Below are 18,605 nucleotides of genomic sequence, written 5' to 3'. Positions count from 1 at the left end.
CATAAAATGCAAGGTCTCCCATGGTGGAGAGGAACACAAGGCCACAGAGAGTCAAGTGGCTATATATTTACCTGTGTCTGGGCGGGTCCTGCCCCACATTCGGGTGCCATATGTCGAGCTGTGACATAGAGGAGAGAGAGAGGAGATCCAGAACGGAGAAGGAACACAATTCTTTATTTGCGCGGGCACCTCAGAGTTGGATGAGAGCGCAGCAGTTAGGTCCATGTGGAGCTAGCAAAAATGGCTGCCTCCCTCTACGTGCAGCACCCTTCCCTACGTCCATTCACCGAGGTGAAAAGCAGGCAAGAGACATAGAGGCAGAAGCAGGAGGGCTTTATAGGGCAAACACAAGGAGTGACGAGTCAGGACAGGATTGGTTGGGAAAGGCACACTGAGAATATCATATTAACTCTCCTGGGAACTGGCAATAACCTGAGGGGACAAAATGACAGTACAGGCATTCCGAGAATATCATCTAACTCTCGTGGGAACTGGCAATAATGTGAGGGGACAAAATGGCAGCTGTGACTGCATCTGCACAATTTCCCAGCAAATAGGTATACAAATATCTTTTTGGTTGGGTGGTATGGAGTCTTTGGAGTATATCCCCAAGAGAGGAATTACTGGGTCATATGGAAGGTCCATGTCTAGTCTTGTGAGAGTTCTCCAGACTGCTCTCCACAGAAGCTGGAGCAATTTACATTCCCACCAGCAGTGTAGAAGGGTTTATTTGTCCCCACAGCCTCTCTGTTGCTGCTGTCCATTTTGATGTATGCCTTCCTCACAGGGGTGAGATGGTATCTCAATGTTGTCTTTATTTGCATTTCTCTGACAATCAGTGATCTGGAGCAGTTTTTCATGTGTTTCTTAGCTTTTTTGATCTCTTCTGTAGTGAATGTTCTGTTCATATCCTCTGCCCATTTTTGGATGGGGTCATTTGTTTTTTGGTGCTAAGTTTGCTGAGCTCTTTGTATATTTTGGTGATTAGTCTCTTGTCTGATGTATGGCATGTGAAGATGTTCTCCCATTCTGTGAGGGATCTCTTTGTTTGTGTGATGGTTCCTTTGATTGTATAGAAGCTTTTCAATTTGATGTAGTCTCATTGGTTTGTTTCTGCTTTAGTCTTCCTTGCAATTGGGTTTGTATCATCAAAGATATCCTTGACTTCAGGTGGTAAAGTGTTCCACCAGTGTTTTCCTCTAAGTATTTGATAGTTTCTGGTCTAACATTCATGTCCTTCATCCATTTGGAATTGACTTTTGTTTCTGGTAAGATAATGTGTTTCAGTTTCATTCTTCTGCTTGTTTCAACACAATTTTCCCAGCATCATTTATTGAAAAGAGCTTCCTTTCTCCATTTAATACTTTGGGACCTCTTTTTAAAGATTAGATGTGCAAAGGTGCTGGGCATTTTATATCTGTTCTACTGATCTATGTGCCTTTTTTTTTTCCAGTACCAGACTGTTTTGATGATGATGGCCTTATAATATAGTTTGAGATTTGGGAGTGTGATGCTTCCTTTTTCTGTTTCTTTTCCTCAAGATGCTTTTGGCAATTCTAGGTGTTTTCTGGTTCCAGATAAATGATTGTAATTTTTGTTCTATTCTCTTAAAGAAGCTTGGTAGAATTTTGGTGGGTATCACATTAAATTTGTATATGGCTCTGGGGAGAATATGCATTTTGATGATTAATTCTACCAGTCCATGAGCATGGGATGTCTTTCTATTTCTCCGTAGGATTTTCTATATCCTTGAATAGTGACTCATACTTTTCAGTATACACAACTTTCACTTTTCTTGGTTAGCTTTATTCCTAGATATTTCATTGATTTTGCTGCAACAGTGAATGGGAGTGATTTCTGGATGTCTTCTTCTTCAGATTTAGTGTTTGCATAAAGAAATGCCACTGATTTTTGTACATTGATTTTGTAGCCTGACACCTTGCTATATTGCCTAATAACTTCCAGTAGTTTTCTGCTGGATTCTTTAGGTTTTTCTATGTATATCATATCATCTGCAAATAGTGAGAGCTTGACTTCTTCCCTTCTAATCTGTATTCCTTTGATTTCTTTTTCTTGCCTGATTGCTATGGCAAGAACTTCCAATACTATGTTGAAGAGTAATGGTGACAGTGGACAGCCCTGTCTAGTCCCCAATCTGAGGGAGCATGTTTTCAGCTTCTGTCCATTGAGTATTATGTTGGGTGCCGGTTTGCTATATATGGACTCCACTATCTTGAGGAATTTCCCATCTAGTCCCATTTTTTGTAGTGTTTTGAGCATGAATGGGTGTTGGATTTTGTCAAAGGCTTTCTCTGCATCATTTGAGATAATCATGTGGTTTTGGGCTTTGCTTTTATTGATGTGGTGAATGACACTGATTGACTTACGTATGTTGAACCAGCCTTGCATTCCTGGGATAAATCCCACTTGGTCGTGGTGAATGATCTTTTTTGACATACTGCTATATCCGGTTAGCCAGGATCTTGTTTAATATTTTGGCATCTATGTTCATCAGAGATATTGGCCTGTAGTTTTCCTTTTTTTGTTGTGTCCCTATCTACTTTTGGTATCAGGGTGATATTGGCTTCATAGAAGGTGGATGGGAATGTTCCTGTTTCTTTGATATTTTGGAAGAGCTTTAGAAGTATAGGTATTAGCTGTTTCCTAAAAGTTTTGTAGAATTTATTTGTGAAGCCATCTGGTCCAGGAATTTTGTTATTGGGAAGATTCTTAATAACTGTTTCGATTTAATTGTCTGTTATCGGTGCATTTAGGTTTTGTTGTTCTTCTTGGTTCAGTTTTGGAAGGGTATATGTTTCCAGTAATTCTTCCATTTCTTCCAGATTCTCTAGCTTGGTGGCGTATAGTTCTTTATAAAAGTTTCATATGATTTTTCTGGATTTTGTGGTGTCACTTGTGTTATCTCCTCTCTTGTTTACAATTCTATTTAGTTGGGTCTTCTCCCTTTTTTTAAAGTGAGTCTTGCTAGGGGTTTGTCAATCTTGTTTAATTTTTCAAAGAACCAACATTTGGCTTCATTGATCTTTTGTATGGTTCTCTTATTTTCGATGTTATTTATTACTGCTCTAATTTAATGATTTCTGTCCTTCTGGTTGCTTTACTTTTCCTTTGTTCCTCTTCCTCTAAGTCCTGAAGGTGCACAGTAAGGTCCTTTATTTTAGTTTTTTCTTGTTCTCTAATGTGTGACTATATGGTTATGAGTTTCCCTCTCAGTACTACTTTATCTGTGTCCCAAAATATTTTGATAGCTTGTGTTTTCATTTTCATTTCTTTCCAGGAACATTTGAATATCTTGAATATCTTGTTTCTGCTGGATTCTTTAGGTTTTTCTATGTATATCATATCATCTGCAAATAGTGAGAGCTTGACTTCTTCCTTTCTAATCTGTATTCCTTTGATTTCTTTCTCTTGCCTGATTGCTATGGCAAGAACTTCCAATACTATGTTGAAGAGTAATGGTGACAGTGGACAGCCCTGTCTAGTCCCCAATCTGAGGGAGCATGTTTTCAGCTTCTGTCCATTGAGTATTATGTTGGGTGCCGGTTTGCTATATATGGACTCCACTATCTTGAGGAATTTGTGACCCAGTGGTTATTGAGCAGCATGCTGTTGAGTTTCCAAATTATGTGACTTTTATTAATTTTCTGTTTGTTGTTGAATGTTAGCTTTACTCCACTGTGGTCTGAGGAGGTACTTCAAATGATTTCAATGTTCTTGAATTTGTTGATAATGTCTTTGTGGCCTTACATGTGGTTTATCCTTGAGGATGTGCTGTGTGGATTTGAAAAGACTGTGTATTCCATTTTTTTGGTGTGTTTAACTCTGAAAATGTCCTGGATGTCTAGTCTGTCCATCTCTGCATTTAATTTTTTTTTGTTTCTCTGTTGATTCTCTATTTCGTTGACCTGTCTAAGTGTGGGAGTGGGTGTTGAAATCTCCCACTATTATTGTATTACTATTAATGTATATTTGTAGTTCTTTCAGTAGGTGTTTGATTTATTTAGATAGTCCCTCATTGGGTGCATACATGTTAATTATTGTTAAATCTTCTCTGGTTGATTAATCCTCTAATCATTATGTAATGGCTTTACCTATTTTTATTACTTTATTTAATTTAAAGTCTTTGGAGTCAGAGATGAGAATGTCTGTTTCTGCCCTTTTTTGGTGGTCTATTAGCCTTAGTAGTAATTTCTGTCCTTTCACTTTAAGTCTGTGTTTGTCTTGTTGGGTCAGGTCAGATTGTTGCAAGCAGCATATGGTTGGGTTGAGTTTTCTGATCCATCCTCCCACTCTGTGCCTTTTAAAAGGTGAATTTAAGACATTGACATTTATTGATATTATGGATTGAATGTATTGTAGTGCCATTATTCAACAATTCTTTATGTGCTCTGATATATGGTAAATATTATAGTGTTGTTCTTGTTTATAAGAGGTTTTTTAGTACCACTTTCAGGGTTGACTTGTTGATGGTTGCCTCCTTTAACTGTTGTCTGTCTGAGAAGGTTTTGATCCTGCCATCTAGTTTGAATGAAAGTCTAGCTGGATATATTTTCCTTGGTTGAAACCCCTTTTCATTTAGGGAATGATAGATATCTTGACATTCTTCTGACTTTTAGAGTTTGAGTGGAGAAGTCTGCTGATTGTCTTATGGGTATTCCCTGCTGGGCTAGCCTGTGTGTGCCTCTTCCTGGTTGCGTACTCTCTGAGTTGGAGAGAACGTGACCTGATCCAGCCTGGGCTGCTACTCACTCAGCTATGTGAGGGTGATAACTCATGAACCAAGCTTGTGGCAGTGAGGCAATGCAATATCTTTATTGATCAGAGAGCCAAGGCTTTTAAAGGGCAGACCCTGAAGTGGCAAGTCATAAATGGAAATGGCTTAGAAAAGGGTGGAGAACAGCAAAAAGGGCTGGAAAGGTTGGAACTTCTTTAGCAACTGTTACGAGGATTTTTAACTGATAGGATTAATAATACACTTTGGGCAGGGAGGGTCTTGAGGTTAGGAAGAATATAGATCAAAGGAATGGAATAGGTGGGGATATTTCAGGCAAAACAATGATTATGTAGATAGGCCATAGTATCAGGAATGCAGGGTGGAGCAGGGGGAGCTGCCTTAATGTTTTACGGAATGCCAGGATCCTGGAGGCAGAAAAGTGATTGGTGCTTTGTGAGGCTCCTCACAATTTCCTGACATCTCCCACTTTCTTTTTATCTAATGGTCATAGTATCAGGAATGCAGGGTGCTTTATGAGTCAGGGAGTCTGATAAGCCAGGGCACACCTTTGAGGTTACTCCTGTCCCTCCTTGCTCAACCTCTCGGTAGAGAGAAAGACTGACATGATAGACACACTCCTCAGGTCAAACCCTGCCAGGCTCTACCACATCCTCACAATTCCCTGGACATTTCCCCTTTATGTTACATTTTCTTTTTCTCTTGCATCCTTTAGGATCCTTTCTTCATCCTTACTTCATTTCATTGTGACAATGATGTTTCTTTGTTTCTTCAGGTCTGGGTTGATTCTGTTTGGGACACTCTGGGCCTCTTGAATCTTAATGTCCATTCTGTTGTTTAGGTCTCAAAAGTTTTCTTCTATTATTTCCTCTAGGATGTTTACTTCCCCTTCCTCTCTTTCTTCCTCTGGTAGACTAATTATATAAATGTTACTTCTTTTGAGATCATCCCATATGTCTCTGTTTTTGTTTTCAGTGTTTCTCAATCTCTTACTGAGCTCCTTTACCTCTTTCTTAGTTTTCTATAGCTCATCCTCTGTCTGGCTAATTCTGTTTTCTGCTTCTGTTAATCTGCTTGCTTTCTCTTCCCTCAGCTTCTTTATTCAGTACAGTAATTGTATGAGTTTGTTCTGCTAATTTTCCTTTTACCTCAGCTATTTCAGCTTTCATTTCTCTAATTACTTTGTGGTAGCTAGTATTTTCCTTGAGGGTCTCCTCTGTTGTTTCCCTAATTCTGATAGCCATAGTTGTCTTCATTTCTTTAATTATTAGGTTTACTACTGCTTGCATACTTTTCTTATCTATGGTTACTTCTGACTGATTTGGAGTTCTTCTGGGCTCCTGTCCTCATTCATTATGGTAGCAGCTTTATTTGCTCCTTGATTTAGCCATTTTTTTTATTGATGTGGTTTTATTCTTCTGTTCTGTCATTCATCAGTTGTTATGTTTTGAGTTCTAGCCACGCTATTCTAAAGACTTTTCTCAAATGCAGTCACAAACCTTAGAAATGACAACAATTGCAACTGAAGCAAGGATTGATGTAGTTCACCCAGTATCAGTTAGCCAAACTACACCTCAAGTCCAAGAAAAAATAGCAGATGAACCAAAAGAAATAGAACAAGAAAGAAAAAGAGAGAAAGCAATAGTAGACAGTTATGCAAATTTACTGTCCACTATTGGTTCTAGGGATAGCAAGAGAATAAGGGAAAGTAGAAATGAGACACACACACACACACACACACACACACACACAAGAGAGTGAGTTCACTCTGAGTCATTTCTTCCTCAAAATAATTCACAAACAAGTGTCAGTGAATTCAGAAAGCAAAAGAACAGAGAAGAAGAAGAAAGATGGAAAAGAGCAGTGAAAGGAAATAGTTTTTTGTTTTTTTTTGAATTAGCTAGGAGGAGAGAAAAAGGAGGGTAGAGGGAAGAGGGAGAGAGAAACAAGAAGCATATTCCTCTTACAGTGGATAGGTCACCCAGTTACCCATCAATATAAAAGGCAACATCAGTTAATTTTGGTCAACCTGAAGAGGAGCAAAAAGGGACATGTGCATATCATAATAGTAATAATAAAATAAAATAGAGTGAAAAACCGCTAACCAGATTGGGGGCAGGTAGCCTGAGCAAAGACAACCAGTTATAAGAAGTATAAAGAAAAAAAAAAACACCTCCAGATAGTCTTTTCCAGAATGAGGCTCTGATTGGTCAGGTCATTCATATAGAGCTCCAGCCACCTAAAAAACAACAAAAAAAAAAAAAAAAAAAAAAAAAAAAAAGGGGGGGGGGGCTCGGACAGCTGCTTCCTGGAGACCGCAAGTGTGGAAGCAAGTGCTGCGCCCCTAGCCCCACAGCCTTCAAGAACCTAGCAGGATGAATGTGGGGGTGGCACACAGTGAAGTAAACCCCAACACTCGAGTGATGAACAGCCGGGGCATCTGGCTGGCCTATGTCATCTTGGTGGGACTGCTGCACATGATCCTACTCAGCATCTCCTTCATCAGCATTCCTGTTGTCTGGACCCTGACCAACGTCATACATAACTTGGCTATGTATGTTTTCCTACATACGGTGAAAGGGACACCCTTTGAGACCCCTGACCAAGGAAAATCTCGGCTACTGACACACTGGGAACAGATGGACTATGGGATCCAATTTACTTCTTCACGCAAATTCCTCAGCATTTTTCCTATTGTGCTCTACATCCTGGCCAGCTTCTACACCAAGTACAATGCTGCTCACTTCTTCATCAACACAGCTTCATTGCTCAGTGTACTGCTACCTAAGTTGCCCCAATTTCATGGGGTTCGTGTTTTTGGCATCAACAAATACTAAGGGACTGGAGACAATGTTGAGACAAAGGGCTGTAACATACTGGCTTCTCTACAAAATCTTCTATGTTCTGAAAGCCTGATAACTAAATATACCACCTTTCCCAAACTCCAAGGAAGAGAACAGATTCACAAATGGGGCTCCCTGGCCTTAGGCCCCCTAAGAGCAAGTTTCTCTGACTTAAGTAAAATAGTTGAGATAATGGCTAAATCATTTCACAGCAGGAAGCCATGTTTGGGCAGCTTATTTAGTGATTAAATTTTTCCATTATCTTCCTTCCTACCACCTTCCAGCTCTGGTTTGCTATTTTCCTTATAATAAAGTTTTGTTGGTTTTTTTTTTTTCCAAAAAAAAAAAGAGAGAGAGAGAGAAGGAAAAGAAAAAGGTTTAGAATGATACCCCTGTTGTGCCAGAAATCTTGGTAAAGAAAATAACTCAGCAGGAGCAGCTGGCCAGCCCTTCTGGGGTGGGGCATGGTGAGTTTAGAAATCATGAAGCCAAAGATTTTCCTTTCTTTGTCCATTTGGCCTCTGTTTGCCTTTTCCAAGAGTGGGTTATAGAACTCTTTTTTGGTGTCACCCTGACTACCACCTCCCTATTCACCCTTTCATGAGCACGCCAGTTGTCCTATCTTCTCCAGAGAGTCCCAGGTTGCAAGCTGGTTTTATTTGGTGTTCAGGCCAAGTGTTGTTTTCAAAGTCACCATCTTGGCTCCACCTGGAATTGAATATATTTTATTTATTTCTTTTAAATATTTTATTTATTTATTTATTTATTTATTGTATAATATCAGGGAAATTGATAGGGAGGGAAGAGACAAAGAGAGACACATACAGCACTGCTTCTCTGCTCAGGAAACTACCCCCCCCACCACCACCACCATGCAGGTCTGGACCCTTGTCTTGAACCTGGATTCTTGTACATGGTAACATGTGTGCTCTACCAAGTATGTCACCACCCACCCACCCCTATTTATGTATATTACTTTAAACTTATTTTTGTCATTCTCAGGGCTTCAGTGCTTGAAGATGACTTTTTTTTTGAAAGACAAACTGAGGGAAAGATGAAAACATACCACAGCTGCAAAGCTTCCTCCAGTACTGAGGGGGTGGGGGGTATGGGTTTAAACCTGGGTTCTGTGCATGACAAAGCAGGCACACTATCCAGTTAAGTAACTTGCTAAGTTAAATATGTTTTTAAATGTTTGTTTTTTTCAGGATTGGAAAAAGAAAATCCAGAGCATTACTCTGGTATATGCAGTAAATGCTAGGGAATAAATCTCAGGCCTCATGAATGTAAATCTTGGGCTCTATCTGCTGAGTCTTCTTCTACTCAGCCACTAAATTAAACATTTGTGTACTGTTCTCAGCTAGATATATTTTCTTTTTCTTTCTTCTTCTTTTTTTTTTTGTTTTTTTTCCTTTTTGTTGCCCTTGTTGTTTATCGTCCTTGTTATTATTGTTATCATTATTGTTGTTGTTGGATAGGACAGAGAAATCGAAATCAAGAGAGGAGGGGAAGACAGAGAGGTGGAGAGAAAGACACCTAAAGATCTGCTTCACTGCTTGTGAAGTGACCCCCTCTTATAGGTGGGGAGCTGGGGGCCCAACCCAGATCCTTAGGGGGTCTTTGTGCTTTGCACCATGTGCACTTAACCCACTGCCTACTGCCTGGCGATATATTTTTTTTTTTGCCTCCAGGGTTATTGCTGGGGCTGGGTGCCTGCACTACAAACCCACTGCTCCTGGAGGCTATTCACCTCCATTTTTTTTTGCCCTTGTTTATCATTGTTGTTATTATTATTGTTGTTGTTGTTGTTAGATAAAACAGAAATGGAGAGAGGAGAGAAAGACACAGAGGAGGAAAGATAGACACCTGCAGACCTGCTTCTCTGCCTGTGAAGTGACCCCCTGCAGGTGGGACGCCTAGGGCTCCTTATGCCTGTCCTGTGCACTTTGTGCCACATGTGTTTAACCGGTAGTGCTACCTCCCCCATCCCACCCCCCATATATTTTCTTAAACTGTGATGGAACTGACTTTAAAAAGTATGTGTGGTTGGAGGGTCAGGATTCTTCTCATCCAGTATAGTACACGTATTTCTAAGTACAAGAATGTAACTTGAGTCCCAGGCCATGGGAAAGTCTTCATAGGGGAAGGTCCCATGAGAGGTAGAATAGTACTATGATGTCTGTTCCTTGTCTCTTCTTTCTTCTTTCCTGCCTTTCATCTTCTATCTAAAAAAGAAATCTGCTGGGAATCAGGATTGTGAAGTCACAGAGCCCCAATAGAACTCTGACAGGAAAAAAAAAAAAAAAAAGAAAGAAAGAAAAAGAAACAAAAAAACCACAAACCGTGGATAACTGTCCCTTCATGGTTTTGTTATTTGCATTACTTTGGGAATATGACACATATGTTTAGAGGAAGAAAAAACAATTCTAGCAGTTCTATTTCTTTTCTCTTTATTCTGGAACAAATATTTGTTTTTCCCTTGTTGGATTTTATGCATAGTTTAAGCACTGGGAATACAAATTTAAAGGTATATACTCACTCCTAGAACATTACAAACTGCTAGGGAAATAGTCATGAATGTGCAATTATTAGTGATTCAGGTGTACCAATTTGTTTTTACAAACATGGCATTCAGTTTAAGTGTGATAGTTGTTGTTTTTTTTTTTTTTTTTTGCTGTTGTTTCAATTTGGTTAGATTAATTATTTGTCATGAGATTTAAAGTCTTGTAATATGGCATTCTATCTAGTCATGCTGTGTAAGTGTATGTTGTTTTAAATTACAGTCTTACAAAGACAAGAGCAAAAAGCACATTTGCATTGTTTGGACAGAATGAACTTAACATAGAACACTTTTAAGATCAGTATTTTATGTTAAGAATAAAAAACAGTTACCTAGTACTCTCCTGTGGATTTTCCAAATTACTCAGAGTAAGGACATAGTCACTATTCCTATTCTATCGGATTCATTCAGGAAGGATTATGTAAATCAGAAAGTCATATTGGGTATCATAATAAATTCACTCCACTAATATGTAACAATTCTCAAAGTTCTAAGTAGGAAAATATGGCTCCAGTAAGTGGAAAGTAGGTATTCTTTCTAAATCTACAGTAATGTTATTTAACTGTAGAATACTAGCGTGAATATACGTGAAACACATGCAACTAATTGAGTAATACTTTATAAATTTTTTATTTTAGTTTATTTAATAAATAGGCATTCTGTTTTTAATTTCAATTTAATAATATTCTTAGTAAATACTGTGTCTGTACTTTTAACTGAGGAGAAAATCTGACTAGTGGGGAAGAGTTTGTACTATCTATGTATATTACAGTTCATAGAAGTTTTAGTTTCTTTTGCTTTAGAACAGCAAAAGATTGAGTTCAGCGAACTACAGGCTTTCCAGGGTTATTAAATAATTAGTCAGGCACGTGTTACAGTGTTCAAGGACCCAGGTTCCAGCCCCTGATCCTTGCAGGGGAAGCTTTGTGAGTGGTGAAGTAGTGTTGCAGGTGTCCCTCTGTCTCTCACCCTCTCTTCCCTCTCAAGTTCTGTCTCTGTCCAATAAGTAAATAAAGATAATAATTTTTAAAAAAATAGTATTATTTTATTTTTAATTTATTTTAATGGCATTTTGATAAAATCATTTTTTATAATTATTATCTTATAAAGAACTCCACTACTTGAACACATATCTCCTGGTTATTAGAGTTAGCCTGAGGTGTCGGAGACTTGGGAGACTCATGCAAAATGTTGGTTTGTTGCTGCATGCTTTTGGTAAGCATGGTACTAGAACTGAAGAATTCAGATAGATAAATTAATAATAGAAGACATTAGGGGAAATAAAAGTCTAGAATTCTTTCTAAAATAAAATGCTTTATCTTGCTCATCAAATACTTACCTTATTAGCAAAAAGTTCACATCTCTTAAGATAAAGTATTTCCATCAATTTTAGGCATTTTTGTCTTCCTTTTCCACACTTTTCTCTTAAGTACACCATCACTGATTTCTTTTGTCTCCCATTCCATTCTGTTCCATTCTGTTCCGTTCCGTTTCATTCCATTCCATTCTATAATACTTCATTATTCTGCAACTTCCATTAATTGGATTATTTCTCCTCTCTTCTTAGCACCTTGCAAGCTCTCATTCAGTGTTATCACTTCTGTAATATTTTCCTCTAGTTTCCCTTAGCATTTTGTATTCACTGTAAATATACATTCACATTTAATAAATCATATTTATTTAGTCATTTGTTATAGTTCTCAAAAGCAAAATCTCAGTTTTACTGATCTTTACATTTCTCTCTGCAGTGAAACTAGCAAATGGCAGACGTTGAAAAATATTTCTGAAGTGATTATGATTATTTAAAGAGTAAACTAACCAGTGTGCACTGGGAATCCAGTGATATCTCTTTGGCAACAGAGTCAGCTCATCAGTGACAATGATCTTACAAAAATGCAAAACTAATCATACTACTTTTCTACTCAAGCCTATCCAAGACTTCATGTTTCACTGAAGTTGAAATTCTTGGCATAAAATATATGTCCATTACCTGTGTGTAGCCTACTCCTTTTGGAGGCTCATTACCTGACCCTCCCTTATTCAGTATACCTCAACTACACTAGGCACTTTTCTTGACTCAGATACATGGAGCCTCTGTAAGGACTGTTCTCTCTTTTTCTGTGTTAGTATTACTTTAGTTTTCATTGATTCTTGTTTCCTCTATCTCTCTCTGTTATATTATTCTATGTGAGATGCTTATCCAAATACATTCTCCAGTGTCATTTTACATTTGTGACTTTACATACTTTATTATGCTTATTTCAATGTATAATTTACAAATATCTGTGTTGCTTTTTTAAATGCCTCTCCTGGTGAGCCTAGACAGCAGAATAGTGATGCAAAAAGACTTTCCTGAGAGCCTGAGGCTCCAAAGTCCTGGGTACAATCCTCCCATGCCACTGTAAGCCAGAGCTGAGCAATGATCTGGTTAAAAAAAATAAAATAAAATAAAATAAAATGCTTCTCCTGTTTACTTATCCTAAAAAGGTATATTTTATTCAAAGGTATATACTCAGCATGTACCTGAGACATTTTTGCTCAGTAAATGAATGGCAGGCTTTAGGATTATATTTATTATAGGTATTTTAGTCTTCCTATAATTCCTCTTTATTTTTAACATAATTTTTATCCATATATTTATCTAGTAAATATAATATTCTGTTGAATGATTGTTCTATGTCCATACTATTATAAATGCCTTTGTCACAATGATATTATGTAAATTTCTGACTAAATGAGTATATGAGTATATGAATAATAATCTGTAATATTTGCATTATTTCTTCTTCATTTTGCATATTTTTTCTAAGTTGAAATGAACTTTTCAGGTTATTTTTTTTTTATAAATTTCATTAGGTACTTTGGCAGGGGAAAAATAAAATATCTTAAAATGCTTTCTGTATTCTGGTGCTGGGAATTGTGTGGAGTTGTACCCCTCTTATCCTATGGTTTTGTCAGTATTTTCTTTTTATAAATAAAATTTTAAAAATGCTTTCTGTAAGAGTAAGAATATTTCATCTTTTTGTTGTTACTCTTCATAAAGTATGATTTTTAGAATCACCAGCACAATATCATACAGAGTCCCTGAGTAATCCAATAATAACCACGCATCTTTTCTTAGATTATTTTAATTTGATTTGATAATGCTAATTTAGTTTTTCTAAGCTTTGGTTTTAAATCTAATTAAAACATCTTAAATTGTTCAATTTCCATTTGGGTAGCTTGCTTTGCCCATTATGTTCAGGTTTTAAGACCATACTAATGAATTTCATCCATTACTTTTCTGCAATTAAGCTTCTCTTCCATTAAGCTTTGTCAGACATAGTCATATGGCAGACTGCTAATCAATCAATGTCATTAATTAAGAGCAAAGGGTGATTTCTAAGAATATCCTTTTGTATACAAATAATCTGGAGAAATTTTCTGTCCTTTAGCAAATTCTCGTATGTCCTTTTCTCAGAATAGCAAGTTATGAGAATTTTAGAAATTTATTTTCCTTGCCCCTCTTTCACACCTCTTTTTGTCTTATAGCTTCTCAAAATCATCTGTTCATCATCTCCCCCAAAAGTTAAAAGCATAGTAAGCAGCCATATACTAAGATAGAGCTGGGGGTATGAGAAAGATAGCATTTGGACTGCCCTTTGGCAGTAGAATATAGCAGCACTTGCCAGCCCCAACCCTTCCTAGTTGAATATATCACTTCAACGTTGCAATCTGCCTCTGTTGTCCTGTGGCCTGTGGACCTGAACTCAAGCCTCCATTTCAAAGGCATTATGTTACAGTGCACCATCTGGTCAGTTGGCCCCCTATCTAAAGAGATTTAGAATCAGAGTGTAAAGGAGCTAATTATGTTCAGTGAGTGTTTCATGATTTGCTATTCTAGCCAAATAAACAAAAATAAATTATTGAAATATTTTATTTCTGTTCTCCCAGTTCATCAGATTCAAAAGTACAGAGAAAATAATCCCCAAATAGTGAGAAAATTACTGAAGATTCTAGCACATCCATTTTGCATAACTGATCCTGCATATGTTCTAAATTGTAATCCTTTTGGACTGGAGGTTGATAAGAATATTTAATGTGTATGTACCCCCCCATTTTACAATGGCTTGTTTACATGCTAAATGCTTTAATGTATGTGTGCACTGCTAAATTATCACTCAGGCTGTACAGTTAAAGCTTTGAGTGTATTTTATGAATTTGAAATTTATTGACCAAATGTTTATTTTAACTAAGGCACATCTATTTTGTATTATTTTGAAAATGAGACCATTTGGACAGTGTCATATATTAAAATCTTACAGCTGTTCATTAACAATCTAATAATGTATTCATTACTCATTGCAATTACTTCTACAACTGTGTATCCACCTTTTGTTCATTAAGTCAGAGATGATCCAACTTGTAGACAGTAGTTCTTACCCAAAAATTAATTACCCCATAAAGCTCTAGTTCTTAATAAACTTTAACCAATAATATTTCAAAATTTATTAAGTCTGTAATATATCTACTGAAATTATATAAATTATCTACAACTATTTTATGAGTGAAAACATGATAAATGACAGTCAAGGCAATCTAACAATTAGAAGATATTTGCACATAACAAATCTGGCAAAGGATTGACACACAAAAAAATATAGGGTAAAGTATGTATGTATGGCTGACAGTTATTGTCTTTTAAAACCTTGAAAGTAACACTTAACTCTCTCCTGGCCTCATGGTTTCTACAGAAAAATCTGATCCAAGTATGACTATAGCTGCTATAAAAGTCCCCCTTTTCCTTTTCCTTGGAAGCTTGAATTCTTTTTCTTTATACTTGACTTTTAAAAAAATTATTTATAAAATGGAACTATTGACAAGACCATAGGATAAGAGGGGTACAATTCCACACAATTCCCACCACCAGAATTTTGTATCCCATCTCCTTGTGTGTCTTGGTGTATTTCTGGGTTTAGAAATTTGAGAGTTCTTTCTGAATCTTAAACATCTATATCCTGACCAAACCCTAAATTTGAAAAAAAAATTTCTGCTATTCTTCCTTTGAAAATGGTTTCTATTCCCTTCTTTCTTTCCTCTGCTTAAATCCCATAATTCTGATACTTATTTTTCTCATGGAGTCCTCAGTCTCTCAGAAATTTGGTTCAGTTTTCCTAAATCATATTTCTCCTTTGAAGTCAAAGACTGAGGCCAATTTGCTTTCTATTTCTGATATTCACTCTACTGTATAGGTAAATCTGCTTCCTTAAAAAGTATTCAAAGTATCCTTGTTGTAAATCTGCTTCCTTAGAATGTATTCAAAGTGTCCTTGTCAGTTTCCTTTTTATAAATAAAAAAAATTAAAGTGTCCTTCAAACCTTGTAACTCTGTTTTTAAGTTTTCTATCTTCCTAACTAGTAAATATTTGAAGTCATAGATTTCTTTATTGATCCATTACTCCATATTAGAGAGCTTCATATTTCTTCAACTTCCATGGCATTATATTCGTTAAACTTTTTCTGATAGCTCTTCTGGTATTACATTGTTAAGTTTCTGTGCTTTCTCTTGGTTTTGCAAAACTATTGTTTTCTTAGTTTTACTCATCTGCTTTGATTTCTGTTGTTTCCCACAGGTAGTGCTGGGTTCTACTTTGTATATGAGTTGTGGTGAGAGGGGAGGAGCTTTGAAATGATGTAGTATTATTGTGCCTGATATCCCTTAAGTAGAAATATAGTCTGGTGGGGTTAGGAGGTGAGGGGAGTACCCCAGACTTCTTTTTCTTCTCAGATTGATTATTGAAAGTAGGAACTCTGCTATGAGGTTAGAATCACTTTTGTTGTCTACAAGGCAGTCTGACCTTTATCATCAGAATCTCTATGACATCTAGGACACCTTAGGGTTTGATAGGCTTCCCTGATGTCACAATTATACCATGTTCTGTTCTCTGTTTTCTTTCAGTAATTCCATGGAGATTGCCCAGAGCCTGTGGCCTCTTTAGCTCTAAATAGCAGTTTTAGTCTCTGAGAATCATTCAACAAAGAAAATTCTTTTTGAGTTTCCAGGACATTGTAGGAAATTCTAAGAATATAAACTAGAGTTAAGCATCCTCGGTTTGTAAGCAGACTGTAGCAGTTACTGACTCTGAATTCAGACTCTATTGCTTGGTATTTATATAACTTGGCAAATTCTTTAACTTCCTTGGATTTAGTTTTCCTTATATACAAAGTAGAGATAACATTACCTACTTTAAATAGTTACAAGGAATAAAGACATCCATATTCTGACTGTAGGATGTTGGGTGGGGTTTATGGGTAGATTTTGTCTTTTTCTATCCTACTTGCTTTCATATATTTGTTTTCCTAATTTGCAAAATGTATCTATACAACTAGCTTTTATATTGTATTTAGAGGAAATTATTCCACATAGCTATAGATTTGGTGTCTTCATGGGAGAGAGAGACAGAGAGAGAGAGAGAGAGAGATCTGTGTAGGGTCTTTATAATGGCCTTCTTGAATCAGAAACTGAAATTTAGTTTATCAATGCTTCTTATCAGTAACAAAATCCATTATGCTAGTGTTAGTGTATTGGAAAGACACTGAAATTGGTAATATTTGTATCATAGACATGAACACTGAGAAGTCCTTGGGGTGAAAATACATAGAGTGCCTAGAAAAATACATATAAGCTTACTGTTTTTAGTCATTGTATTTCATGGAATAGCAGATATGGATATCTATTTTCATTATATTAATTGTGAACTTTATTTAATAATTCTTTTTTTGTCTCTCCTGTGTTAGGTTTCCCTGGGACTTCTACATGCTCATGCTACACATATCCTGTGGCCTCCAGAGCGCTGGCAGAAATTGGAATCTGTACTTCCTCCAGAACGCTTGCCAGTTCAGAGTGAAGAGAAATGACTACATTTCCCTGAATAGCACTGTGGGAAGAAAAATAAAGAAGAGAAACCCTCAAAGGGCAAAATTTCCAAAAAGATGATTCTACATTAAAAAAAACAAATATCACAGTAGAATGACCCGTATTATTGATTTGATTTAGTGTTAAATTTTAATAGCCCTATTTTCATGCCAAAAATGTAAACTCTTAGAAATATGAAAAATGTATTCCCATGTGTCTTAAAGGGACTGAATTTGAGGTTGTGCTAATCTTTTGATTATTGAGTTTTGATTTGGGTGTTTGTTGATGAAAGAATTTGAAAATTAACAGTTAACATTCAACTAAATTAGTCATTTACTATTCAGCTGAAGCATGAGGAAAATATACACAGTGTTAGAATTTATATTGAAAGTGATAATATCTAAAATGCAGTGAATGCCAGATAGGAGGAGACAGAAAGTATGACATAAAACTAAAATACTGATTTGCTCAGGCTCTGTTCTGTGTGGTTAGTTATATGTAGCTTGCATTTCTATTGATAAGAAATTCAACATCTCTTTTGGGAGTGATAGAAAAACTAATCTATTAAAATCTCCATTTAATCAAGTATTATTTGCCCTTCTGAAATCAAGATTTTTTTTTTTTTAATTGAGACAGGGTTAAAAAAATATCACATCTTCAATGCTTCTTTTCATATTATGGGGGACAAGCAAGACTTCTCAGGCATTATATCTATGCCTGTCAACATTAAAGAGTAAACTTAACTGCCAGTGTTTGGTCAAATGGTAAAATGCTCTGATGCATGTGGGGGAAAAACACTCAAAACAAACCAAATTAAATTTTCACCCAAAGCATTTTTTCGTGTTCTCTTTATATGCCAGTATTACCAATCATGAATACAAAACTCAATAAAACAAAGAATTTAATCTTTAGTGAAATAAACAAAATTTATAATATTTAAGCTAAACTCATCAAGAAAAAATGAGCCCCACTCAAATAAAATAATAAAAAAAGCTTTACAACTGAGCCACAGAAATAAAATTCTCACAAAAAGACAAAAAAATTACTTCAACAATGTGGATAATATAAGAAATGGTTATATTTCTAGAAGTATAGAATCTACCAAGTTTTAATTATGAAGAAATAAGTATCAATATACTGGTTAGTAAGAACATTTGAATCACTAGTAAAAAAATATCCAAATGAATTGATGTTTAAAGTCAGACAATTTCACTAGGAAACTACCAAGCATTTAAGGAAATAATACCAATTCTTTTCATATTAATCCAAAAATAAAAAGAGGAGATAACACTGAGATACGCAGTGTATAGCAGAGCTATGGCAACCCAGTCATGGAAAGTTAGCTCTCCCCCAGAAAACAAATATCACACACACACATACACACACACACACACACACACACACACACACACACACACACACACACACACACAATAATAATAATAATTCAATGAATTTCCTTAAAGAACAACTGGGGTTTATGGTAAAGACAGGAACAACACTATCTGAAGGTTGGTAACTATAAGTCTACAGCAGGAGCAGGAGGGAAGAGAAC

At 36.3% G+C, this 18,605-nt stretch overlaps 2 protein-coding genes across 5 annotated transcripts in view; both read left to right on the top strand.

The window, feature by feature from the left end:
• IMMP2L (inner mitochondrial membrane peptidase subunit 2) overlaps window positions 1-17,641 on the top strand; it is a 777,851-nt gene extending 760,210 nt beyond the window's left edge. For all 4 annotated transcript variants that reach the window (XM_060196428.1, XM_060196427.1, XM_007516133.3 and 1 more), the window contains one exon: window positions 16,933-17,641. In XM_060196428.1, coding sequence (XP_060052411.1) covers window positions 16,933-17,131 — 199 coding nt within the window. In that variant the 3' untranslated portion in view covers window positions 17,132-17,641. The remainder of the gene's footprint in view (window positions 1-16,932) is intronic.
• Window positions 6,644-7,931, top strand: LOC132539784 (ORM1-like protein 2). Its single transcript, XM_060195713.1, has one exon. The coding sequence runs from the start codon at window positions 7,129-7,131 to the stop codon at window positions 7,588-7,590; it is 462 nt and encodes a 153-aa protein (XP_060051696.1). The 5' UTR covers window positions 6,644-7,128; the 3' UTR covers window positions 7,591-7,931.
• Window positions 17,642-18,605: the final 964 nt, after the last annotated feature.

Source organism: Erinaceus europaeus, chromosome 8 (assembly GCF_950295315.1).
Source record: "Erinaceus europaeus chromosome 8, mEriEur2.1, whole genome shotgun sequence".
NCBI classification, from domain to species: Eukaryota; Metazoa; Chordata; class Mammalia; order Eulipotyphla; family Erinaceidae; genus Erinaceus; species Erinaceus europaeus.
Note: the sequence above shows the minus strand (reverse complement) of the source record. Positions and strands in the feature narration are given on the sequence as shown.

Excerpts from the sequence above, each read along its gene's own strand:
- LOC132539784 (XM_060195713.1), top strand. The coding sequence starts at position 7,129 with ATGAATGTGGGGGTGGCACACAGTGAAGTAAACCCCAACACTCGAGTG.